The sequence below is a fragment of the Dermacentor variabilis genome, chromosome 8, assembly GCF_050947875.1.
Source record: "Dermacentor variabilis isolate Ectoservices chromosome 8, ASM5094787v1, whole genome shotgun sequence".
In the NCBI taxonomy this organism is placed as follows: domain Eukaryota; kingdom Metazoa; phylum Arthropoda; class Arachnida; order Ixodida; family Ixodidae; genus Dermacentor; species Dermacentor variabilis.
In genome coordinates, this window is record NC_134575.1 from 90,845,282 (window position 1) to 90,873,276 (window position 27,995).

At 47.0% G+C, this 27,995-nt stretch overlaps 1 protein-coding gene across 1 annotated transcript in view; it reads left to right on the top strand.

Annotated features, from left to right (window-relative positions):
* Window positions 1-531: 531 nt before the first annotated feature.
* LOC142591481 (glutamate receptor ionotropic, delta-2-like) overlaps window positions 532-27,995 on the top strand; it is a 36,114-nt gene continuing 8,650 nt past the window's right edge. Inside the window, exons 1-7 of the mRNA XM_075703810.1 lie at window positions 532-622; window positions 7,197-7,345; window positions 8,729-8,887; window positions 21,480-21,623; window positions 25,864-25,964; window positions 26,579-26,669; window positions 27,647-27,805. Coding sequence (XP_075559925.1) covers window positions 532-622; window positions 7,197-7,345; window positions 8,729-8,887; window positions 21,480-21,623; window positions 25,864-25,964; window positions 26,579-26,669; window positions 27,647-27,805 — 894 coding nt within the window. The remainder of the gene's footprint in view (window positions 623-7,196; window positions 7,346-8,728; window positions 8,888-21,479; window positions 21,624-25,863; window positions 25,965-26,578; window positions 26,670-27,646; window positions 27,806-27,995) is intronic.

Genomic DNA, 27,995 nt, shown 5'->3' on the forward strand with positions numbered 1-27,995 from the left:
AGACAGACAGTCATGCACAACTTTATAAAATCGCTCAACCAACATGTCAATATTGCAGTGTTCACTACAAAATAAAAAATCATCAAAATGTGACGCCAGAGCACCAAGTATCATGACATCATCAGCACGAGTGAAGTCAGTAATCATCCTGTATTCTGGTCTTTTGCGTTCAGGTGCAATATTCAATTTAAGAACGACTACTTTGTGATCAGACAGACCATCGCCGACTTCACATTCGAAACCACATTTAACCAACTGCTCATTCAAAAGCACAAGATCCAGCAAAGAGTCACCACACGTAGGAGACTGGACAACTTGTGAGAAATCGAAAGAAACTACTATGTCAATAAGCATGTCACACTGTACCTTGACGCGACCGCTGCGCTGCGTGTCGCGGGTCTGGCAGTCGTTGCAGTGATCAGTGCGATGCCTAAATATATCGCGAAATGAAAACACCTATTTAGCTGCGCTTAAATTTCGCATTACGGAGTATCGTAACCGTCGGTGAATATTTTTCTTATGTATCCAGAAATGAGTCAGTATGATCCATGGGAGCGTGCTGTGATGCTGGCTCGAAACCTTTCCTTGAAGGCGCTCATCGTCGTGCTTGCGGACGAACAAGGTTTGTATAATCATTTCTTGATGTGCGCCTATTGGTGCTATTCTCTATACTTATTCAGTTACAGTAACTCCGCACTCAATCAACATTGTGCAAATTGCCGTAAACATGAGGTACCTTGTTGAGTCCTGTGTAGGAACAAAAAACCTTAACTAAACAGCCTCAAGAACATCTTGCATTTCCCCTAGGGAACGTGCAAAAATTAAAATCAACGTTTGTACAGTAAGTGGTCCCTTTAGCAAGGAACGATAGAAGAAGGGGAACCGAGGGGCTTCCTTTAGAAATGAAGTGTTTCAGCAGCATTCCTTTCGAGAACTGTCAGAAAATTATCGACAAACGCCACAGGTACTTCACAGTTACAGTGAACTAGAGCTACAGATATTAGACACTCATACCTAATTATGATAAATACTTTTTAACAGAGCTTTTTTCGTTTCTGCCAAGAGAAATTTAGTTGTCATAGCGCGGCCACCTGCTTTTTTATGTTGCTTAAGTGCGAAGTTCAGTGATAGTTCAGGATACTTACTTTTTTGGGATAACTCAATATTCTAAATTAAGTTTATGAATTTTTATTAAGTTCTGTGTGTGCGTGTGTGCGTGTGGGGGGGGGAATACGAAGGCACTATACTGTTTGGGGGGGGTGCGTAGTCGTCTCGCACACCGGAGGCTCCGGTTTGATTCCCACCCAGGCAGAAACGTACCTACTTTTATTTTCAAAGCCATTAATTTACATTGTTTACAGGAACCTCACTGAGAAATTCTACGTCAGTCCCAGCATTTCTTGACGCGTTTTTACAGTTTGCGCCACCGGCCATTTTCGATACAATCTTTCGGTCACGCCGACGCTCATGTATGTTCGGGTAACGGGGCATATAATGATTTCGCAATAAAGGCAGCTGCTGCTCATGGCGTGTAATTTAAATGCATTTCCTCGCTTATGATGTAAAGTCACCTTCTTGTTCCGAAACCTACCTTTTTTTGCATTTGCTAGCAACGCAATCTTGAGAGGGCCAGTTCAGACAGAATTTTGTTAAACCTGCAAATTTGTGCTGATATAACCAAGAGCGACGTGGCTGTGTGAGTGCGCATTTCTCCTCTACTCCTCCTTTGGAGGAAGATTTAGCTCGATGAATCCTCCATAAATACCTGTCATCTGATAATATCTTTGCCTTTGAAACCATGACGGCACCAAAGTTGATGGGGCTTGTCGCATAAAAAAGAGAAAGCTAGAATTTAGCGACTGTAGTACATAGGTGTTTTATTTATGCCGTCATTTATTTCTATAAAAAAGTATTCAATTTTCAAAACAAAAGAAAAATAAACTTTTGCAACTCTTTACAACAAAAAAAAATATCACAGTCCTTTCAAGTACACCTAATCCTGCACCTAAAGTCGACAAAATTTATGTATTATTCGCTCCTCTAACATATCCGGTGTTTTGTGAATATTACTTTTGAAAAGCCCTTGTAAAGATGGTAACACAAATTACGGAAGCTGCAAAATTATTATATCAAGTCTGTCCGTTTAAATGGTTTAACGAATGCTATGTACAGCACGGCAATATTCATGTCTGCTGCAGCAATAGGAGCTCGTAAATTTAAGGCTTCCATATTTTTTTAAGTTACTATGTTGTGGAAATTATAGTGCTAGAAAGATAGAATAATGTGGTGCTTCTTCGGTGAACTCACTTAGTGAGATGGCAGCACTATCCCGCAGTGAAGACCACGTTTTTACTTTCGCTTGCCTGTTTCTACCTCTCCATAATTGTCTTGACCCACACTCAGCAGTAACAACCCAGCAGTAACAGGAACAGTTTTTGTGCGGGCAGGGTTGTGGTTGGATAAAAATGAATTACTCTAAAGCATGTAAATTTACGTATAATCATACTTCAAAGGCAAATTTTAATTGTGTGATAGTACAAGAGAGAGAGAGACAGTGGAAAGGGGAAAGGCAGCGAGATTAACCAGGGGTGGTGACAGTACAAAAACAATAGTGTGAATTAGATGAATAAGTGCTTGCTTTTACTTCCTTGTGAAGTACGCAACTTCCTTCTTATCTGAGGTACTAATTAGAGCTGATAATAGGCTCCTTTGCGGCTCTCAGTACTGTTAGTTATTGAGTAAACTGCCTGGCATTGTCGCTGCGATGTTGCTGTCGGCATTGACATTGTCGTTGCTTTCGATGAACTGCATTACAGGTGGCTCATCATCTAGTTCGTGCCTGTGCCATGTATAAGGCTTATCATCATCATTGCCACGTACGCCTCCTTCGTGCCATCGACGCTGTTTTCACGAACATGACAACGAAGAATTGTACGCACGTACACTGCCATCTTGTGTCTACAACATATGTCATGAGATGCCGCCTAATGTCATCCTCGTCTACACAATATTGCTAGTTCCGGGCTCCGAAATGCATGCACAGGTGCCATTATTGCCAGAGTCTGCGAATATTGTGCAAAGCCTTACATTGCATGGTAGCCACAGTTGTTGCACAGTGGCTGTGGTCAGCAGACGGGACCTCTAAATGCATAGTTCCTGAAGGCGTTGTTTTCCTTGAGGCTGTAGCACTGCCGAAGCGGAATGAGTTGACGTGGCCTAAAGGGTCGTTGCGTGTCGTCGACGGGGACAACAGCCGCAATGAACTGATCACAATGCACAGAGCGCACAAGGCAAAACCAATTTGGAGCACCAACCTGGTTTCACATTAGACTCTCAGGCCTTAAATAAAAGCATTTCGCTTGTTACACTTCCTAGAATGAAAGTTTTTTTCCTTGAAAATGCAAGAAATGTTATTCCTATCAATTACGCGTTTGTCTCGTGAAATCATTGTGGTGTTTTACACGCATTTCATTTGGCGGCAGCGGAGGTGGTCCCGCGCTTAAGCTTTCTCGTAACACATGAACAACGTGTTTCGCGAATTTTCTCCTAGCGTTTAGAATAGTATGGTTGGCGGGCGCTATGTCCGTGTAGACATATTATTGTATAAGACAATGCAAAGGTGGCTTTCACGCAGGAAATACCTGTTTCTGGCCGGAAACCCCTTTTAATACCGTTGCAGTTTCTAATTATGTAACTAACCAAGGTTGCGTTAAAAACTGTGTAAATTGAAGAAATGAAACACGCAGGTCTCCTTTACTGACGAACTGGCGTCAGTTTATCGGGCACGTGGCTGCGACCGCAATTTTCTAAAGCGCACATGCGCAGCCAGAAGTCCTGCAGCCGCCATCCTTTTTCATAGTGTTGTCCTTTTCTCGCTTTCATTTGAGTGCATTATAATAAAATGTAAATTGAGACAAGCAGCGTGCAGGGGCCCTATAACGTAAAACTATTACTAAATGTTTTATTCCATTCTCCTGACGTCGAATTCGCGTAACCGCCGACGCAAGCATCGGGCGGTCACCCGCAGGGTTGTCTGAACTGACCAATCAAACGCTTCCCTCGTCCAGAGGACGTCACTTTTGTTAGCTTGAAAAACAAATAACATTGCCTGCGCCGAGCGGCTTGTCTTATCTAATTGGCTGACACGAGGCGAGGAGCACGCTCAAGTGGAGAGGGATTTCATGGGGCCGAACCACTGCACTGAAAATCGATAACCGGATGAAGAGGGTGGTGCCAGCATCTCCGATTGGTCCGCTTTCCCTTATTTAACTCGCGGTGGCTGGTCGAAAATCGGGGAGGCATGCAACGTAAGCTTAAGAATGACTCTTAAATGCATTCTCAGCAAAGAAGACTTGGCAGAACGAGGTCGTAAACGGGCCGAAAGTGCTCGAAAACGTTACGCGGCCACGCAAAAAGTTTATATTACGCAAATAAATCCTTGCTCTCCGGCAAGCCCGAGTAGTCAGTGCCTGGGCGATCGGCGGCAGCCATCATTTATTCGTTTCGGAACGGGGCAGCTTGCGGCTATTCTGAAGAAAACTCAGTTTTGTTGGGCATATTATTGCATCTTTAACGCGCACACGTAACTTTGACGCGGTGAGTTCTTGCGGTTTTGTGACGTCGCGTGACAGGCAGGTGATGTGGGTGCAGCCCGAAAGCTTTTGACCAATAGCCAAGGGCTCATGGCGAAAAGGAGTCCAATCAGAAATAACCTTCTTGCTTTTGTTCGGTCAAATCATGCATAATCAGTGCACGCACGTCACATCACTTGGGGAGCTATCGTGGTTTTCGTGACGTCCCGTGACAGACAGGCCAAGTGGGGGTGGTCCAAGAAGGTTTTTAACCAATCGCGTAGGGATGATTGCAGAATTGGAATAGAAAAGTTCGGAATAGCTTTACGTTATAGCGCCCCAGGTTGCACACACGACAGTGCTAAATGTTCCCAGTTTTACAGAACTTGAAAAGCAGTGGCAGTGATATTCAGTGAAACACGGCAACGCTACTTTCACGGAAAGCAACCAAGTTTACATTTGGTCAACTGAAGCCTTGGATGGCACCACTTCCCGGATAAATCAGTGAGGTGTAAACAACTGCAAGAACAAGCTCTCCTGCAGAACACCTCGCGAATGAACATTTCGTTAAAGAATTATTCCACGCTTGGCCAACAATAGCCATGCGAATGTGCACCTCACTACCAATTGCCAACGCTTTTAAGGATATATCAACATTGTTGAGTGCACTAAGTGATGTAAAATGACTTTTTTTCCAAGCGAGTGGTTTTTAATTTGCATATTCGCTTTGTACGAATGACATGTGATATGGTCGTTTTTATTCGTGCTATTGCTCCAAAGTTTCTTTGTCGTGTGCTTATGCTTTTTATGCTGCGTATGGTCATCCTTTACCTGTTCTTCTGGTTCTTCTAAACAAACTGTATGCCAGTGTGAAAAACTACGTGTGGTGGTCAGGGTGACATATGTGAATGAAGCAATTACCCACTTTTGTCGGAAGACATCACTCAAATGGAGAAAAGAAAAACTCCAGCCCCTGTTCACGGGAAAATAAAGAACCTGTGCCATGCTTGCTCCCAACATCCGCGTTTACTACAATGTAAATTAAAATTAGGAGGGAAGAATAGATTTAAAATGAATGGCCAGACGACAAGCAGAAGGTTCGCTCACGTAGGCGCACGGTAAATATAGATCTCAAGGAGCGCTGTCAATATCGAAATATCAAAACGTAAAAAAACACAAACACCGGCTGATCGCGTCAAGACGCAGAACAGGTGTATTTCAGGGAGTCATTTTAATAAATCATAATGGTATAAGAACTCTAAAGAATAAATAAAGGTGCTAATGAAAGCTTCACGGCGTCTACCAGAGAAGTTACTAGGAATAATTGAAGAGTTGAAAAGGAGACACGACTAAATACGCTAATCGTGCTGCAAAAGCAGAGAATCATATAATAGTCCACAAAGTTCCCTAACAATCAGCAAGCACAACCTTACCGGTGGTTATGCACCTCAGTACCGCAAAGGCGCGTGGTTCTTTTACTGATAATTAACGTGGTTCAAGAAAGAAGGTATTGATTTTAATTGAAATTTTATTGGCAACACGTACAACCGTTCTGTACAGGCCCTTCGTGACAAGAAAGCTGTAGGCATACAGCTTTGCAGAGGCCCAGTGCCTAGTAACCGACAATATAGAAAACGAAGAATACATTGTACCCGCCATAGTGATTGATACTGTATGTGAACTACATGCACAAGTGGGTAAACTTAAACAAACACTTGCACACATAAGAATCCCCACCCAGGCACTCCGTACAGATGGTTAACCCGCGAAGCTAAAACGTGCGGCCCCTGTTTTTATCACTGGGTTAATCCCAACGGTTCATTAAGCGACGGCTTCACAGGCTGCCGTATCTCGGTACGCAGTTGCTTCTTGCGCTCGACTGCACGAACCTATTCTTGTGCCTGGGCTGCAGCAGCGAGACGGCATAGACGAGTTGGTTCCCAGTTCTGCTCGCAGAGTTGCTGACCCAAAGCTGCCTGCTCCTGAGGAGTACGTATGACGCGCGGCCGACCATTTGGAAGCCGGAGAGTAACTGCTGCGCGCGCGCGCGCTCGGCTGCGAGTGAGAGCAACGACGCCACTACTAATGCAGCCAATCGCGCACCATTTATTTGTTTCGTTGTGTTTTGCCGCATGCACAGGGCGTTGCACTGGAGGAGTTTTCGGCGTACAGGCGACAGACGGACGAACGAATCGGCTAGCCATAGATTAAAATCTATCGTCTTAATGCGATATTAAAAGACGTAATTTTTTCCGCTCCCGCTTACGTGTCATCGTAATACCGACAGCGAATCATTCATTGCAAAGACTAGTAAAGAATGGAACCACCTTCCCGCTTCCATCGCCGCCATCACCGACATAACAGCTTCAAGAATGCCATTCATGGAACCTCTTGCTAACATGTCTCTCTTTAATTGTTATAACAGTATTTTTTCTCGGTTTTTTCTCTACAAATATTTGATATTTACCACTCCTGCCTGTAATGCCCTCGGGTCTTGGAAGTACGTACGTTAACCAAATAAATACAGCTTCCCTGTGATATACATGATGCATCATACCGACATATTTTGCGAAGAATTTCGTATAGCTGCAAAATTATTTCACTTCTTGTTCTCGCGCAACCCAGTGAATGCAGATTGGCGAAGCTTGCTCGGAGCAGCGCCGTCGATCACCTTCTTTACAAACGCCAGCCATGTTCCGGAGGAACAATCATCGTGTGGACTTATACTCGCCTCAAAGATCTCGACGCTCAAGAAAACTATGGGCGATCTGAGGGTATGGCATTCGCTTTGTTTTTACGCGTTGTTATGGTTACGATATTCTGAAGTGTAGCTTGTCGCAATAGAGAAAACCCTGAGGTGCAGTAGACAGGGCAGCCCTGACGTTGCATGTTGGAATTTAGGACGCCTGTGTCTGTGTCACCTGCTGTAAATGCCAAGAATTTTCGTCTGTGCAAGTGCCGCGCTCGTCAACACACGCTACAGGCGAAATTACTATAAACGTGACAAGGACTGTCACGGTCAGTACAGTCTTGTGATAAGTTGTACATACACACATGTACTGGCCTTCTAGCCCAATACGCGTGGCAGAACTTTTCAGATGACCGCGACTTGTCCAGCGTTTTTCTGAAAAAAGAAACGAAATTTACTCCTAGTTTGCTTGAAAGGATGGGCTGAAGTTCATGAATTTATATTTTTTTTTGTCGTGCTCGGTGTGAAATTGGGAAGCTTTCATGCCTTCAAGTCTTACATGATACAGTGGAATATTTTGCACTACGAAATTTTTAAATCAATCAGAGACAATGCGACTGTGATCCAAAACGCGCACACATTGTATAGCTGACGAAGCTGAATGAAGTCTAATGATACTGAATTGTAGAAGGGTTACACCCACCCTGTCAAGGATACAGCAGGCAGTCCAGCTGTTTGAAGGCAGCCGCGGTACACATTTTGCTTACACTACGTGCGCCATTTGTAGCTTTCATGAGTAGAATGTGTTGTCCGCGTTAAATTTCACAGAAAACAAACGATCTAACCAAGATATCTTGTTATGGCCGCGTTTGTAATTATATTATATTATGGCGTAGCAACGACATAACAGGCGTTACTACGACGTTTTAAGGCTGGGTGCCTGACGTAATTCTAAAGTAGTCAAAACATTTACCTATTTTCACCGAAGAAGGCGGATGAAACTGCAGTCCTGGTACATTGAGGCAGCACCTAAGTTTTCATTTCAGATGCTGGTGCCTTAAAACAAGCACGCTGCAAGAGGCGCAACAGTTCTCCTTATTAAATTTCCATGTTTATGTTTATTACAGGTGACATCGAACTGAATTTTCCCAGCGCTCGTCTCATTTTTGTCATCTGATAGCTCTTCACATACGTAGTTTCCGCACCAGCAATTTAGGTCTTTTCGCAAAGGTATCTTGAATAACATCCCGTGCTTCGAATCATGATGTTAATAAAGTCATTAGTTGAATAAACTTCCACAGAGGCATTTCTTAACTATTAAGACAACTTGTTAGGGCTAGAAGAGCACTGGCCAGAATATAAGCACGAAAACTGCGGCTTCAACTGACATAGCGGAAACCTTTGACAACAGAGAGAACCATGAGAAAACTGGCTTTTAATACTATTTGTTCGTCAAATTTTTCCCCAGAACCGAAACCTGACGGGATACGGCACCCGCTGGCTTCTGGCCATTTCATCGCTGAGAAGCAAGGAGATCATCTTCCCAGGCTTCGACGGAGAGCAGCTGGCGCTACAATTGCCCGGGCCTTCACCAGTTCACAACACTTGCAAAGATCAGGGAGAAAAGGTGTTTTAACCTTGCTGGGGCTAAATGCGAGGTTGAGGCTAAATGCAAGAAATGCTCATGTTTCCTTTCCCTGCAATTTACATGACTCTAGGTGATCAAAATTAATTCGGAGCCGCCAACTACGGCCTGCCTCCAACCAAACCGTGGTTTTTAGCGTAAAACCCCAGAGTTTAATTTTCTTTAATGTTGGCAGGAGGTGCGCTTCATAGCCAAAATCGACACTGCCTTTGCTTGAATTAGCGTCCCCAAGGTACCACCAGTCCTTGCCTTGTGCCACACCGCAGCCGAGTGATCACGTGAAGCTTACCTCCGGCACACCACTTCCTCGATGTTTTTCTTTTGTTCGTTGATCGTTTTGCTCTTTTTTTTTCGGAGAATTTCTACTAGGGATATTCTGAGTTCTCAGTTACATCATTTATTAGATTTATGTGCCATAATAGATGGCGTTGCAGATAACTCGTCTTAACGTTACACCACTTCTGGTACCGTTGATTCGTCTGACGTGCAGGCGGCTCCTCACGTTGCCTAAGTCCTCTGGTAGTAATTAAAGGTGGAGGCGGGACTCTACAGAAGAGAAACACGCTGGCTTTAGTTTGAAATTTGCGTTTTTAATTGCGCCATGAACCAGTTTGACACTTTGCAGACACCACTGCCAGCGCGCGACCTACGCGCCGCGCTTGGCTCATTGTAATGCCCGAATGCAGCTCTTGAGTCCTAGTAAACGGGTACTAGAAATCTTTTTAAGACCACTAGCTTTGCTCTAGACTTCTGCACAGAATGTCAAAAATCCAAGACCCGAAATATCACAATTATCGCACAGGACCTCAAGTCATCTGTTGCGGAAACTCAAAAGCAAAATTGAAATTATTGTCTAGTCGTATTTTGCGACTTTGGATGCCACATTAAACTCTTACATGACGTTGTAGTATGACGTTTAGTAGCAGCAGAGCATATATGTTACATAGAACCTATTTAAGCGCCCAAATTGCGAAGCCTGCTCAGCTGGCGAGGGCGGCCGCATGAATTCCGCGATTATGTGGTGCGTCGTCCGATCTGGGAGGCCGTGCTGTTACTTCTATGGGTTACAGCTGCTTCTGAAAGACGTACCTTGGAGCACTATGTGCTGCGCATATTGCTGATCTGTTGCTCGCATGATAGCCATACTTTGTTCGTGACTGTGTGGGAATTAGGTGAGACTGTTAGATGTCCTGCCATAGGTTCATTTTATTACGATAACAGTCATATGAACACTCGAAGCGCATTTCTGCCGTCGCAGTAGCAGTGAGGTTGCGTATAAACTCCAAGGGCGATAAAACCGTCGCCGCCGCACTAACATTGAATGTGAGAGTGAAAGCGTGTGAGGGGAGACGACGATTAGAACGACAGAAAGCTGAGCTAGTTGTTGAGGATTCGTTATGCAAGAAATGGTGAGGCGTGCAGACATGACACAAGTTGTCCACTTCTCTTGTGTCCTGTCTGCACGCCTCACCTTTTCTTGCATAACGAGATGACGGTCGTGGCTGAATCTCGCCTCCGCGATAGGGACGGGAGCGGTGAGGTAGCACATTGTCTTGCATGGTGAGCGAGGCACAGAACGTTGCGAGCCGCCGGGGGGAGGGGACGGACTAGGGGAGGGACTAGGGGCGGTGTTCTACTACGGCTGCAACTGCTCCTATGTGGCGGATGCGAGCGGTCGCGCGGCCGCATCTTGAGAGCGATGTGCGTTGGGGTCGAGTCTAGGTGCGTCGGCGGCTAGTAGCTGCGTGCGTCCTGCGTGTTCTCGGCACTCGCTTTGCATTGATACGATAGACAGCACGAAGAGCACTTCGCTTGCCACTGCTGCCGCGTTCCCTCCATAGAGCGTTTTTACAGTGAGTGTCCGCACGTTGATGTGGCCGATAAACGTACTTCGTATGGCTGTCTGCTAATTTGCTTTCGCAATCGATGTGTCGACTTTCGGGCGAAACTGCGACGTTTTTCGTAGTGCTCGCCATATAGCGCAGGAAAAGCATTGCAGATTACAATTTCAAAGAATGATTATATTGCCGCACATCGACGTTACGTTCCTCACATAATGATCTCAAAGTCACCGCGCCGTGACGGCAATGCTATCGGTGCTACTCTACAAGCTTTTTAGGAAGCTCTGCAGAGCTGCATAAAGATTTTTTAACTCTTGGCTATATTCCCTTATCCATATGTACATAAAACTCAAAGATGCTCTGATTACACAATCGCTGAATTGATTTCAAAGCGAGCTGATTGATTTAAAATAACACAAATAATATGATTGATTTAAAATAACACAAATAATACCGAATCTTTTACAGGCACAAGTTTGACTTGAGTTATGGCAGTCTTTACAAAAATTGCCGGAAAATGAAAGTTTAGGAAGAAGTTCTAGGCAAAATTTTACACATTTCAGACGTTGCACTAAATGTAGATACCGCTGATCCATAAACTGTAATGGTTAAATCACCCTAAGAGGATAAATATAAGTTTACAACTTAAACGAAGTTGATGCAATATATATGAGGGTTTTGCAAAACTGCTACACAGAGTTGAGTGGTGTATTTCAGAGCTGTGCACAACACATCAATTTTGACGAGATTCCATGATCTCTCAATTGGGGACTTAATAAAGATGTGATATTGCACTCCTTTCTTTTCTTTTTCTCGTTTTGATTTACAGGTTTCTGAGTTTGATTCTTCAGGTGTGTGTAATTTCTGACATTGCGCAATGTTTCTACAAACATTTACCGCTTAAAAATGTGTTCCCAACCTTCAGTACAATTCAACCTTTCTTTCCCTGCGACAAAGCCAATCACATTCGCTGTAGTTGTGTAGGCGCTATAGGATGTCTTCTTTCTCCTGTATATAAATAGGTCGCTAAAAGTGACACTAAAAGGAAACTCAAGTTTAGTAATATCGATTCATTTTTTGTCTATAAGGGTGTCATTGTTCTCTGAGTCTAATAGCGACATTGATGCGCATGAAATCGCCTCAGAAGTTACCACTGCTGCTCCTCAATTTGAATCGCCCGTGTCAGAACGGACGATGCGATGAAATCCCCGCGTGAGCTCCTTCTCTATCGCTCTCAGTCAATCAGCCAGTTCCCACGTCACATGACAGGTACCATAGAGCAAAATAGGTGGCGCTACTCTGATGTTCCATTTCCGCCATGCTTGCATAGCCACTATTCAACACTGTTCCAGCCCGTACCATTTCCTTTTTGTTCTCATCAAATAGAAGGGTAACAGCGTCATCTAAACACGGCCACCAAGAATGATGTATATCCCTTTTTACGCATTGACGGTGCTCTGGGGTGTCTCTACGGTGCCACTTATTTTTCATCAATAGACCTTCGCTCTGGATATTGGCAAATTGCCTTGGATGCAATTGACCTTGAGAAGACCGCATTCGTCACACTTGATGGCCAAATATCAGTTCAGGGTAATGGCTTTTGGCATCTACAATGCCCCAGCGACTTTTGAACGGATGATGGACATTCTCTTGCTTTGCTTGATATGGTCCATCTGTTTGTGCTACTTGGATTACATCATCGTCTTCTTTTCAAATTTTGCAACCATTCTTGAACGACATTTATCTTTTCTTTCTGTTTTTCGCACCGACGGCCTACAGCTCAACTCGTCCAAGTGCCGCTTCAGTCACTGCCATTAACCATGCTCGGACATCTCGTCGATTCGTCAGGCATTCGCCCCGACCCCGCTAAAGTTCGTGCTATGCATAATTTTCTCTTATCAACCTGTGCCAAAGATGTTGGAAGCGTTATTGGTCTTTGCCCTTACTTCAGCCGGTTTGTGAAAAATTTTGCGCATGTTGCCCTTCCTCTGACCGACTTCCACAAGGACGACGTTCCTTTCTTCTGGGGCTCTAAACAATCTACTCCTTTCCAGCAATTTATGACGCTACTCACTACGCCTGCCATTGTCGCCAATTTTGACGGCTGACACAAATTCGCACTGACGCCAGTGGCTGCGGCGTCGGCGCAATTTTAGCCCAGCGCCAATGTGGGCACAACCGCGTTGTCGCCTACGCCAGTCGCCTTCTCTCTCCATCTGAGCGCAAGTACTGGATTACCGAGCGCGAATGTTTTGTCCTCATTTGAGCGGTGGAAAAGTGCCGTCCCTAATTATATGGTAGGCTATTAACATAACAACCGATCACCAAGCCCTTTGTTGCCTTTCTTCCCTCAAGGATTCAACCGGACGCCTCGGTCGCCGGGCACTACGCCTTCGGGAATACACATACACGGTTGTTTACAAATCGGGTCGCTTACATCATGGCGCTAACTGCCTGTCTGGTCATCCCGTTGATGCGGCGGACGTTTTAGTGGATGCCGCACCGATCTGTGTTCTCTCATTCCCGCCTTGAAAAACATGGGTGCTGAACAACGATGCAAAGAATCGTTACGGCAGCTTATCGAACACCTGCCTCTCATCCGTCTGAACTATCCCTTCACATGTTCGTGCCAGCGAATTACACCCTGTATCACCGCAACATGCACGCCGACTGGCCCTAAATGCTAACTGCCATTAGGTCTCATCATCTACAGACTGTACTCCAGCAACTGAACGTCGTCCACACCACTGGACACCTTGGAGTCTCTGAGATCTATGACCGGATTATGTGACTGCCTCAACCGCACCATCCGTCGCTACGTTACCGTGTGTGAGTCGTGCCAACGTCAGAAAAGACCAGCTGTGCATTCTGCTTGTCTGCTGAAGCCTGTGGATGTACCGACAGACCCTTATGTTTTGTTTTGGCTTTGATATTCTCCGATAATTTGCTATATCAAATGACGGAAATAGGTGTATTGCCGTCGCTACGGACTACACAACCCGCCATTACTAAAGCCCTACCGACCAGTTGCCCTACAGACGTCAGTCACTTATTGCTTCACGATGTTATCTTATACCTCGGCACACCTCGTCGACTCCTAGTCGATCGTGGAAGATACTTTTTTGGCAAAGTCATTGACTACTTACATCTATCATATGCTACTACACACAAGCTTACTACAGCTTGCCATCCTCAAACTAACGGTCTTACCGAACGCCTGGACCGCACACTAACTGAGATGCTAACAATGTATGTTCTCCCCGATCATCGCTACTGGGACACTGCTCTACCATTTGTCACGTTTGCTTAAAAGTCCTCGCGCCACAACACAGCTGGCTACACGCCCTTCTACCGCTATTCGGCCGGAATGGACCTTGCCTTTCGAGACTCTCCTTTCGACCACACTCGACTCGTCGACAGAGTACACTCGTGATATGATAGCCAAAACGAGCCAAGCACCCCAGATTGCCCGCCTTCTTCTCTGCTTCACACACACGCTAGAAGTATACCGTTACGATCAGTGCCATCACGACGTTGAATACGAACCAGATGTTATTGTGCTAGTATGGTCACCCACACGGCGTGCTGGTATTTTAAAGAAACTCTTCTAACGACACTACGGCCCGTACTGCATCCTCCACCAGGTGCCCCGTCACATATGACGTGTCTAGACTATAGATGACACCGCGCCGTCACGTCTATCTAACATCATCCACGTCAGTCGCCTTTATTTCTTTTATTTCCTTTTTCCTTTTATTTCCTTTCTTTTAATTCTTTTATTTCCAGTATTGCAAATTGTAAACGCGGGCTTTAGAAAAGAAAGTGCCGCCGGTGGCTACAAGGAAATGACAGCAACTTCGATGGCTAGTTCCGATTTCGGCATTCCGAAACTGAGCATTGTGATTCACTACAATCGACAACACGATCCTCATTAGCCAACAACAGTTTGAGACGCGTCTATGTCGAAAATTGGGTTTTTGTTGCTCTGTCTGTTTTATGAGTGACGTGGTTGTCAGTTATTTTGCACAAAAGGCATAGAAATGTGTCAGCATAGCATTACAAGCATAGCTATATTTCTACATGGTTGAATTATGTTCACAGCAGTGCCATTGATCCCGCAGCCTTCGATCGAGAACGTTCACGTACCGACGCTCGCATAGTGTCGTACCGTCGCTCCTTGGTTCTATGCGCACCATACGAAGCCAAGAAGGGTTCACTTGAAATCAGTAGGACCAGAACTGAACTATAGAAACAGTTTCCTTTGTCTTAATTTGTTATCCTTTATTTTAATTAAACCCGCCGGTAGTGGGTGCACAATCTCGTCGTCTGCAATTGGCCTAATATTAGCTGAACGAGATCAATAACGGCTAAAACCGGATGTGTATGACTGGCAAGGGTTAGCAATCATGCATGTCAAATTAAGAAGCACGTTCATAGACTCAGTTTGAGGGCGAACAAATATATACACAAGCGCAGTTGCAGCGGTAATCGCGTTGCCGGTGTGACATTGTTTTCGCTCAGTGTCTGATCGCGCGAAAACTGGCCGAATCACGGCTGACAAACTGGTTTTGTCGGCCTCCTCGGCAGGAAAGCCTGCCACAATACGCTGGCACGCTGTAGTTGGTCGCGTAGGCATTGTTGTCCGAGTGTGGCTAAATTTCCCTCAGTGACACGGTCGGCGCCTAGCCCGCCGATTGTTGGCGTCGGCGTCGTTCTGGCGTCTTGACGCCTTCGGTATCGTGTTGGCCTAGTATGACCGGGCCATAAAATGCCAATGTTTGGTCAGGCAGTCGCTGCCTAAGCACAAAAAGCAACGGGGCAAGACGGCGCCGGAACACTGATAATGCCGCGCGCAGATACAGAGCCAAATAAAACGCCGGGATAGCTGCTGTCACGTGGTCACGTGGTCCCATGAGGACACTTGTGCATGCCTGAAACTTTGCCGAAGGCCCTTCAATATGACTTCATGCACTGCCACGTTAAATCTATCTAATTTACGACGGTAGAAAAGGATCTAGACACCGAAGATCATATGGATGTGCAGCAGAAAACATAGAGCCGTGCCTCATGATTCCCTTAATGCGTATCGAAGGCTGTTTGAGGGCGCGGCCCAAGTTATAATGTCCTCTATGATATGGACACTACAGGCGAATGATTTCAGTTGATGTAGGCGTACACACACCCCGCGAGTTGGATGCTATTGGTGCGAAGGAAAAGGGGTGAGCATTAGTCGTGAAGGATGGTGGCCTCATGCGCACCCATTGTTGGATGTCACGTGACAAAGCACGCGCAAGGTATGGGGGACCGCGATCAAACACGCGCTGAGGGGGGCAGGGGAGCGCGCGTCTCTGCCACTTCCATGGCCGTCTTTGCTCATGGCTGTCCGCGCCGTTGTGCGCTTGCAAAGCCCCTGCCCTATCTTGGAGGTAACATCTGGTGGGTTGGCTTGTGGCTGAAAGCGCGCTAAGTTTCCGCGCACCTACAGGTATGCCTAGAAGTCACGTAATCTCGACCTTCAGAGGCACGCTAAAGAGGCAGCAGAAACGGTCACTCTCCTCTGAGCTCTTCGTCACGCCAGCGTTGTCACAGCAGGTGTTCGCAGTCATCGAGTGAGAAATGTAAGTTTGTATGTGCGCGTGTGATATCATGCTTGTTAATTTATTTAATAAGCTAAGGTTCACTACAATTTATTTACAATAAATTGTGGGGTCTCTCTCACCCGTGCTCTTGGGACAAAGGAACGATAACACAGTAGTGCAAACAATCACAAGGGCATTTATTGCACCTTTCATAGATTGGTGCCTGCTAGCCGAGTTGCTATCTACAAAACATGCCGATGGGCGCGCGACAAATCTAGAAGTCTGACTCACCGCGACCGGAAGCGAGCGAATATGTTCGCCCCATGCTGGATCCCAACGCCTGGTCCTTCGCGTGTATGGTCACGCGAATGGTGGCGCATTCCAAGGCGGCCAGCCACGCGAGGCGGTCTCGCAGAAGCATGGGCCGGCGGCGCGCGGGATGTCCACGCCGTTCGCTGACGCGCCGGGGAAGAGGGTCGCTCCACGCGCGGCACGGCACGTCCGTGCTGCTTGCTGTCTCGAACCCCAAGAGCCCAAGCGCCTTCCTTTCGGCGCCCAAGTAACCTCGCCTGTCGGCAGCGTTAGCAACGCAACACTCGCGCCATCTCTCGCACTGCGCCCCAACCACATCGACCGCCGTGAGCATCACGCAGGCCACGCGGCGAAGCCGGATTACAGGAGGCGCGCCATGCGGAAAAAACATATCAGGTGACGCGCGAGAGTCGCGCATCCCCACATCCCCCCAACCTTAAATCACTACATATTCCGGCAGGACATGTGACTCGGTCTAACATCAAACGGTGCTTCGCGGACAAGGTAGAACATTAAACAGTGGCCGCGCCGAGGAAATGTCCACGCTGTCCATAGCATGCGAGCCGACTGTCCTTTGGTACACCGCTGGCGTCCGCCGGTCACAGCAGCAGCTTCGCGACTCGACGGCACGATCCCAGGCCAGGACTCCGGAGACGATGACGCAGTAGTCGGTACGAGCAAGCGTCGCTCGCGCCGACGCGCCCTGCTGGCAAGAGCCGCCGTAGCTGTCGGTGACCGCCGGCTCTTTTGTCCGCCGCCGAGGGTTGTGAGCTGGATACAGGAGGCCGCCGAAGTCGCCGCGCCGAACTGGCCACAGCATCACCATCGCCCGGGGTGGCTCGATCGTAGTCCGGGGCAGCAGCGCAGACGATGTGCAGGTGACGACAAACCAGGGGTGACTCAATCACGCTGCGTAAACTCAACACACTCGGCAAACACTATAGTAGTGCAAGAGAGAGGAATTCTGCATGCGCATCGCCCACGTGGTACGATGTTCAACTCGGCTAGCAAAAGATCGGGCAGCTACTCAGATGCTAAGTTCACGTGAACGAAGCTCGCTTTCTTGAGTCGAACGAGTAATTTCAATTCGTGCGAGGCTAACTAGAATGAGGGAAGCAACTTGCAACACCTCAACGCAACGGTCCACCAGGTTGTGTCCCTTCACGTGCGACAGGCAGCTTCGTAAAGCCTTAGGCCTAAAGCGTCGCTTTCCTGACAAAAACTGGCATCCAAAAACAACACCCAAAATGAGCGCAAAACAGGCAGCCGCGAGGAGACGTCAGCTCTGTGAGGTGGTCCTACTCCGCTCGGTGCACCCAGCATCCGACTTGACGGCGCCCACCGTCCCAGACGGTGTCGGAGCGCCCGGTGCCAGGCCGCAATACCAGTCAGCCCGTAGTGGCACCCGTGGCCCGCGGCCACCCGGCTCCCAGAGCCGCGACTTCATCCGAGTCAAAGAGATAGAAGAAGCTATTTGCATAAGAAATTCGGACCACCCACGAGGCTTCCGTACTCACTCGCTTCAGGCTTGCCACTGCTCCGCGGGCGCTCAGCCTCGCTCTCCCAGGATGCAAACCGCGTGGCTCTCGTACTAACGAATGTCATTAAAAAAACACTTGCGAAAAGGCTTAGCATGTTGACATGTTCAAACACACTACCGCCACCATCACCTCGCTCAAGAAACCACGCCGCCGACGCTAGCGATCAAAATTCACGCTAGGCCTACGCTTCGGTTCAAACAAAGGTCTTGAACGAAGCAAAACTGTTAAAACTATCGTCCGATGCCCCAAGAGTCCCACGTTGGGCAGCCAGATGTGGGGTCTCTCTCACCCGTGCTCTTGGGACAAAGGAACGACAACACAGTAGTGCAAACAATCACAAGGGCATTAATTGCATCTTTCATAGATCGGTGCCTGCTAGCCGAGTTGCTATCCACAAAACATGCCGATGGGCGCGCGACAAATCTAGAAGACTGACTCACCGCGACCGGAAGCGAGCGAATATGTTCGCCCCATGCTGGATCCCAACGCCTGGTCCTTCGCGTGTATGGTCACGCGAATGGTGGCGCATTCCAAGGCGGCCACGCGAGGCGGTCTCGCAGAAGCATGGGTCGGCGGCGCGCGGAATGTCCACGCCGTTCGCCGATGCGCCGGGGAAGAGGGTCGCTCCACGCGCGGCACGGCACGTCCGTGCTGCTTGCTGTCTCGAACCCCAAGAGCCCAAGCGCCTTCCTTTCGGCGCCCAAGTAACCTCGCCTGTCGGCAGCGTTAGCAACGCAACACTCGCGCCATCTCTCGCAGTGTGCCCCAACCACATCGACCGCCGTGGGCATCACGCAGGCCACGCGGCGAAGCCGGATTACAGGAGACGCACCATGCGGAAAAAACATATCAGGGGACGCGCGAGAGTCGCGCATCCCCACAAAATATATAAAATTTATGAAAGGTCAGCTTTATTAATTGTGTCATTATGGCGCGTACACTGCACTTAAACAAATACTGCTAAAGGTAGTCAAGTTATGTTCAAGCCACTATGGACTTTAACCTATAAGTAATGTTCTCATGCAGAATTTACTCAATAATTTATCCTTGAAATATCCCAGGTGTTTCATTTCCCAATGTAACTTTAACCCGAGCAGAAGTTTGATATTCGTTCAAAACACCGTATTATTTATATTCCTGCAACGTTTTCTTTAACTTGCAAATTTCGTCGATTTCAGGGAGGCGCTGCTTACGTTCAACCCAATGACTCCCCGGTAACCTATCACCCTTCTCATTAGGAGTGCCTCAATTTAGCACGATAAAAGAGATGGTCCAATATCTTTGAAATTCCAACTTGAATGCATGCGTTCACAACTCTCGACTATATTGCTTAGCCTGGTCAAGGCATTAAAAAATATTGTTTAAATAAACTAATTTTGATGTTTCTGTCCTCTATATTTAATTAGTGGTGTAAAAAAATAGAAATGCACGTGTTGCTGCATCTACAGGAAATAGCCATGTCCGATGTAGACTGTCAATTACTATATATACACATATATATATATATATATATATATATATATATATATATATATATATATATATATATATATTGACACGTGTACTTATATTTATCGGGCGACCACGTTTCGCCGCCTAAGAAAAGTTATCGCACAGCGCGGGACGCGCCTGCCTGTATCCGAAGTTTCTGGAAAGTTATCGATGTTTCTATCCGCTGTCTATTGTCGGCGAACCTTGTGTTATCTGATTTCATCGCGTGACGCGAATGTGTACAACTTTGCGGAAGGCACGTGGGTCCCAACAATTAGTCTGGAACGTTCGATGACTGCTGTATAAAAGCCGACGTGCTGGACCCGCTGATCAGATTTTCGACGATCGCCGACTCTGTTTGCCGCTACCGCCGTTCTTTGAGTGAAGCCTGTTTTTGAGGGCACAAGTTCGCCCAATAACCTCTTTCCTCTTTCTCATAACAGTTTCCTCTTTCTCAGTTTGGCTGCTTTCTTCACACTCACTAGCACGTGACAATATATATACTACGTACCAAAATCACGACCTAAATATGACGCACACAATCTGATTATGAGTGACGGATTCCGGATTACGTTTGACCCACCTGGGGTTCTTCACCATACCCCTAAATCTAAGCACCCCTAGAATTACTGAAAGTTCGTCAAATCGGAATGAATTCAATGTGACAAATGTGCAAGAGGACGAGGACAGAAGTACAGAGAGATGACTACAAGACGCAGTGCAAGTGTTTCTTCTTTTTTAATTTCGCCTTCATTGATATGCGGCCGCCGTGGCCGCGAGCAACCCTGTGACCTCGAGCTCAGTAGTGCAACGTAATAGCCAATGCACTACCGCTGCGAGTATTGACGGCAATCTTCTTTGAATGCACAATGCTCGCAACAATGTTGTTTTTCGGCAGAGCCTTGTGAGTGGTATAGGGAATTGCAAAAAGAAATGTCGATACACCGCGCTTAAAACGTGCTTCGAGACACTTTTATAACTAATTATGGAATGATGGCCTCGCTATTATAGTACGTCGTCCCATGAATCTCATGGCGCAAAAATTTTGAGAATCCGTCCATTATAAGTGGAGTTATCACAGCCATACTCGGCTTTCTATCTGGTTTCGTCTCCGCCAGTGGGCTGGAAGCTGCACCAGCTGCTCAGTGATAACGCCTAGAGGGCAACGCCCCGGCCAAAAATTGAATGTCGCGGCTGCGAAAACGCTCGTCGCGGCACCTCGTAGCGGCCGCGGTAGAGTGCGGTACGCAGCATGCGGCTGCCATCTCGGAGGCCACGAGCAGCAGACGCAGCTACGCGCAGTGCAAACATGAAATTATCTACATGTCTTTTTTTAGATCGGAGACATGAATACTTTTCACTCATTTATCTCAAAATTATCAGTAATGTATTAGTGGCACTGTTCTCGCGATCACGAAATTATCCAATAGTGTTGGCCGGCCAACTGTTTTTGATTGCGGATGCACCTCGCCGATCACACATTGCGGATGCGAGAGCGAACAACCATTTACAGCTGTTAACACGAGTGTGTGAATGCCTGGAGTGCGCACGTGCTTGCCGGAGGCTCGCTACCAAATCGGCAACGTTCTTTTTTTTAACGTTCTTGTTTACTATGTTCGAAAAGCGTTTCAGTGCAGATTTAAAATAATCATTGCATAGGCAAATCGAATCGTATGACAAATACATTGTGTGCTCTGGTCGAGCACTAATTATTGTTTTTATCAAAGAAACGTCGGAGTCTCACATTCATATGTGGCGTTCTGCAATGCATGAACGCTTCGTTATTCGTTCCTTTTTGCTCTAATTGCAGGAAACTCAAGTGGCGCTGTACTCCTTGCGATCGTTCGGGAACGGAAGCACGTGCTGGAACCGTGTGGCCGATCCGACTGCGCAGCTATTCGAGCCGTATCCCAACCAGCTCTACGACAGGACCCTGAGAGTGGTCTCCCTTGGCGTGAGCGCTGTGCTCGCTATAGTGCAATTCCTCGTGAAATCAGAATTAGTCGCCTCAGCCACTCGAGCTCTGACTACCACGTTACATTGAGTGGGTGTTCGCCACGCACAGAAATAGCCCCAGGAAAATATGACGCGTTTGGTAAGGTGCGGATAAGCCAGCCATGTCGATTGAAAGGATTTGCAGGAATTAATATGGAGCTGAAAATTTTCGCGTCGAAGCTTTGACCTGAGCTTTGAATAAATAATTTACTACAGCCGACGTAATATTCCTGCTAATTTTACACTTCCCTTGCCCATCACGATCGAGTTTTAACTAGCAGTTGCAGTTCCCGTAAGATGCAAGCAAACCCTTAAACCTACTGCGTGAATATAAAGAAAACCTGTATTCGGCAACCATAAATAGAGTGCTTAATTTTCTTAGTAACATTAGGCTTTTGCTGCACATTACCTTTAACGCTCCTTCAATTTCGCGAAATGTGAACATTTTGCCACATTCAGTTCTCTCAGGATAATGAGAATCATTGCGTGCGACAGCTTGTTAATGCTCTCCTTCTTTTCTATGAGTAATATTATGCACAGACTGAAGAACTCACGCAGTTCAAACTTTTCGTGTTGTTCACGCATGAGATTGTTCATATTCCCTCTGATTACACTAAGCACCGTGGCACGCTTAATTCTTTTCAGTACATGGCGAGAACATTCTATCCTATTCGTGATGCAAGTTTAAAACGTTTTCTTGTGCTTTTACAAGTAATTTCTTCAAATGCTGCAATTATTCTACACTGAGTTGCCTGCACCTCACTCTCATACCACATAATAGTTTAATACTTTCGCCACGCTTAGATTTTCCGGTACGCCGGATAAACAATGTATGTACTTCGGATAACACTCTTAAAAAAAAAAGTACCGACGATTACGTTACTTCCTAATGCGAAATTTGAGCGCAGCAAATAAGCTGTTTCACCTTTTCGATAGATTGAGGCAAAGAAATCGAGCAACACATGTATGCGCTATCACAGAATTTTTTTTTTATTTTTCACACGTATTCCTTTAACAAAGACTCCACTAACAGTTCTTGACAGTCATGAAGGAAGCTTTGTGGTCGGAGAAATAGGCTGATATATGTTCGACTTGGTACACCAATGCTTGATTCTCAAAGACGAGATCTATACAAGTGCCTCGCGAGGTTGTCACAGCCGTGGGACGCGTTACGAGCGAGAGGAACGGGATGTTCTCCCGCATAAGTGTTAGGAAATTGCTGTTTGTCTTTATGTCAAGCCGCCACCGATCTGGCTCTCTGATTGCCACAGCACAGGGCGAACGGCAGCGGCAATTTCGGCTCGGGCGGTGCACATATACAGATCCGCCGCCACCGATCTGGCTCTCTGATTGCCACCGCACAGGGGTTGCATTGGAGGAGGAGCGAAGAAAGGAATTAAGTTCGAGCCGGCGCTTTGACAACCGGAGACTCGCAGGAAGAGGGGGGAGGGGGGCGGCGTGTACACCCAGCGGCAAACGATGGGGGCAGAAGCGCGCGCAGCAAGCGGACAACACGATAAAGGGAGGAGGGAAGAGATAGCAGCGACTGACTGATGCCGCTGACGCCGATAGTGAGTCAACCCCAGCTGCGGAGTTGGTTTCAGGGACAACGCCGCCGATGCCGACACAAACAATATGATACCCTCGCTTCCGCAGCGCTAAGAACCAGGTCTAGCCGTGGGAAGGTGGTCACGTATTCGTCGACGTGCCGGGGCCTACGTGAAATAACCGGCGCGTCGGCAACTGAAGAGTACCCTATCCGCCACACAAGAACGGGGGGGGGGGGGCCTTTCCTCCTCTTTCTGCATGGCGGCGACGGTGTTCTATGCAGTCACGTTATCTTGACTCTCTAGCGGCGTCAGCGGCATCCAGCGGTATCAGTCGGTCGCTGCTAGCGCTGGGGGGATGAAAGGGGGGCGGAGCTGGTTACGAGGCCGACGACAACGCCGACGACGACGCGAAACCCAGGAACGGACGCCAAAGAGCTGCGCTCTAAAAAAAGAAAGCGAGTATTCGGCAATTCTAAAGCTCCTTATCGGGCTACACACTTTAGACATTTAGTGCGCATCGGAAATTTCACGCTGCCTATCCCAAGGAAACCAAATTTCAGCCACATCTGCTTCCCCTACCACACTGGCGAAACATTCTAAGCGTTTCGTATAACGCCTAACCAAGGTATAGAAATGCAGTTCGGATGGTGGGGTTAAATGTCTAGGGCCTATAGAACTTGCAGGGGTTAAATTGCACCTCATAAATAACCACCCTTCCGGTCCGTGAAGATGGTCGAGCAGCAAAGCTATGTTAGTCACACCGACCATTAAACCATGCATGCCAGCCAAACTTCGCAAGCAGCCTATATGGTAATTTTTTTGTTTCACCATTCTTTCACCTCACTTTCGCTTTAGCGTGCTTCGCGTGGTGAGCATGGTTTCCGGTGCTTTCTTTTTCTTTTTTTCTTTTTGCAGTTATCACAGTGTTCTATTTTTTTCTTTCTGCGCGTGATGTTTCTGTGTTTTCCCATGCTTTATTTTTCGCGTGCAAGTTGCTCCGCCCTTTTCTTGCGCGCCAGTAACGAGAGCATGAAATGAAAACCGCCTGATTGTTTTTTTTATTCATTTTGTGTGTAATGTTGCATTTGCTCGGTCTTGTGTTGTCACTTCTCCCGCTTGATCTTGAGTTGTTTTCTCTTGTGTCTGCACTGCCCGGTGTGCCTCCTCCGCTTGCAGTGCTTTGTCTGGAGACGTTGCATCTCGCGTTGTTTGCTCTTGATTTGACGGTAGATGACGGCCTTTACAATTCGCAATCACAGCCTTGCGCTTCAAAATCAAATCTGCCCGTTACGTACGACAATGAATGGTTAATAACCCCTTAAGCAATGGCTCATACCCCCATAAACCCGGCCTCGCCATTACGACGACAGAAGATAAATTCTACGCTGGAATGACGAGTGGCAACGGAGCCAACCGTGGAAAAAGACGACGACGCTCGAGCCATTGCTGATGATGATAGTTTTAGCGAGTTCCGACAAAGACTGCACAGGGTCCCCATAAACAGCCTGGCTGCAAAAACTGGAGGACGCTTAAGCTTCGCCTTTAAGAATGGGACGCGATAGCCATCAAAGATCCCTGAGTGCTTCTTACGCTTCCCGGCAACTGCAGCTTATTTAACAGTAATGTTCATCGGGAAACGCTGACGGCGAACGCTATGGACGAAGGCAAGTTTTGTGGTTCTTTTTTTAATGGTGTGCAAGGAACGGAGGGCGCCGCACCGCTCCTACTAAGACACAGCTCATACGGCAGCTCGAAAACGCTATCGCGTTACAAGGGGTCTGTGTTTCAGTTTCGGCGTAAGAGGATTATGATTTGTTGTATATTCAGATTACAGTCCGACGCTACTATGTCTGTGGGTCGCGCGTTATGTCCTACTTTACGATCTTTCTGACTCATTTTACTTTGAGAAATTCAATTAGTTCAGTAACTTCATTGGGCTACACCGAGGGCCTTCCTGGTTGGGTATACACGGTTGGGTATGCACGGTTCGGAAATAATAGGGCGGACGACGGGCGCCCACGCCGGATTTTCTGCTACAGGCTATCGATTTTCTTAACGCTCTCGGTTTAATATATTAGCCCTGATGAATCGGGTCACTTCTGAGCCGCAGCAGCAGATGTTATTAGCTTCGTTACCAGTCTTCTATGTAACTTCTCCCAGAAGGAATTGTACAACTGGATCTTCATTCTTGCCAGCTCGATCCGCTATCTTGTTTCCTGCTTTGCGGGCGCGAGGCTTGACGAAATACATTTAGCGCGAATATTTCTGAATGAATGAGCGCCACCTTGCTGTTTAAGACGGGTAAGCGCAAAGATACATCTAGACGCCGCTGTTTCGTTATTGCTGTGTGCCCTGACAGCAACACTAAAGGTACATGAAGATAAAGAAAGCTCTAAGGAGAGTGGGGTTGACGCACTGCGTCATATTCTTTTAGTGCGCAAGCCAGAAGCTCATGGGAATGAAATAACTTAGGCGTCTTCATAAATTATGGTAATTCCACAGACGAAGCGAACAAAAGTGCCGCAGCAGGATGCCGCCGAGGAGAGGTTTCGCCTGGAAATATGTTATAACCGTTATGCCTTCTATGCAAAAAAAGGAGGGCGCCGTTGATTATCGTTTCAATAATTTCAGTTAATACGTTGCTTTCAGCTTTATCCGGTCCGCAAGGCGCCGGAAGGGGAAGACGACTGGAGGTGGAGCGGCTTCGTCTTCGATGTCCTCAACTGCCTCGCAGATTCTCTGGCCTTCAGGTGACGCACAGTTCCATTTCGTTTTTCTTTTTTTCATTGGATGAACTTCGCTTACAGCGAAACTCGCTAGATTTTGTTGAATACGTCAATAAAGTGACAACATATTGCTAGTTATATTTATCGCATGGTTCACGGTAACTACCAGATCTAGTAATGTACGAGGTGTGGAATTAGAACAAGATCTGAGATAACTAATTATTACTTGTCTCATCTTTCTTTAATCAGAAATATCTAAACTGCCCCGTTCTTGTCTCTCATTTGCAAGATGCTCTACAATCCTTCGCCTTGTCAAACCTAAATGATTTTTCTGAAGCCTAAGTTTGGAGAATATTGCTTGCGAAAAGAAAATGCAGCAAGAAAACACTAACGCTAAAGGAAAATATGTGAACAATAATCGCGATTTCGCGCCCATCATTGCCTGCCTGCAAGGTGATTTCTGCAATGAAGGCAGCTCGAAACCCTCATTAATAATTTATTCTTCAAAACAATTCTTTATTTTGCCAGATATAAAAAGATCTGCGTTTGAACTGAGCCCCATCGGATGCATCTGTACATATAGAAATTGATATAAAGTAAGCGGAACAAACGTATCGAAACTAACCTAATTCCTGCAGGTACCAAAGCAGAGATCCTGAACACCACTACTACTTCGCGCAGCTCCCCAACGGTTCTTACGTGGGAGTCATTGGGGACGTGGCTCGCAAGGTGGGCTTTGCTGCGCCGTATCTAATTCAATACTGAGGATGCCTTGAGGAAATATTTGAAAAGTTGCATGTTGCTGGGCAACTATTTCCGCATTAGAAAAGCAAAACTCCTGAACCATAGTGCGAACGCTTTGTTATTCTACAAGGATAACACATGGCTTGCAATCCAAGCACTGTGTTGAAAGCCCTTAGCGCCCTTGCATGAAGTTAATCACGTCACGGCATTCTCGAGACCTCTCTGCAGCAAGCTTCTTCTCGAATGCCTTGAAGTGACCTAGAATTAGGGCACTGGTAAAATTTCAAGAAAGAAAGACAGTGTCACTGTGTAGAATTTTTTTTTAAGAGAGCTCCCGCAGTTTCCACAATGCGACGAGTAGCAGAGATGGGAACGCATTTGGGCACTTTGCGAACATCGGAAGTAACTCGAGAAACTGTAAGGAACATTCCGCAGATTTAAATCGCAGTTACCTGGTTTTGCTGGCTCCCACAACCTACACACGCTGCAAGTACCAGAGAATGCCACGTCCATGTGATGACGCGAAATTCGCGAACGATCCACGGCACTTGGCCAAGAGCAGCTGCCGCGGCGAATTCAACGCTCTGTCTTGGCTAGGTTTCTCCATGGCCGCGTGTTTGCGTCTTGCGCAAAAGAACAATAGCGCTGTCTATCGGGCGCCGTCTTACTCACCGACAGCAGTAAAAGTCTGTGAAGGCGTATGCAGCACCATCACTCCCCGCTCGGCGGCCGGTGATTTGAATTACGCGAAAGAAACGCGAATCCTTAAGACGCCATTTTCTCGTAAGCTAAGTCTATTCCTGGCACGGTACAAACGCTTTGAGGATTCTAGAATGGTATTTTCGCAGTTAACGTTGGCAGCGTTTCTTTAGTGACCCCTTAAGAATGCCCGCCGCGGTAACTCAGTGGTTATAGCTTCATGTGATAACCAGGAGGTCATGGTTCGCCGGCATTCATTTCAGGTGGCGGACGTCGCGGTGGGAGACCTCTCTAGGACGACGGCACGCGACGCCCTCGTAGACTTCACCACGTTGATCCTAGACGACGCTGTCACGTTCGTGTACTATCGTGGAACCAGCGAGCCTGGGCTCTGGACTGTACTCAAACCATTCCCCGCATCGGTGACCTGCCCCTCTATTCATTTATTTTTAGAGCCAAGCTGTTTACCTGATGGACCAATATGAATGAGCAGTATGCGTGGTCTCGTAGGGGACGTATCTGGGCTGGGTAACGTCCGTAAGGTGAACAACAAGATGGCGGCGCTGTGTGGTCTCGTGGGGGGGGGGTATTTAGGCTGGCTAACGTCCGTAA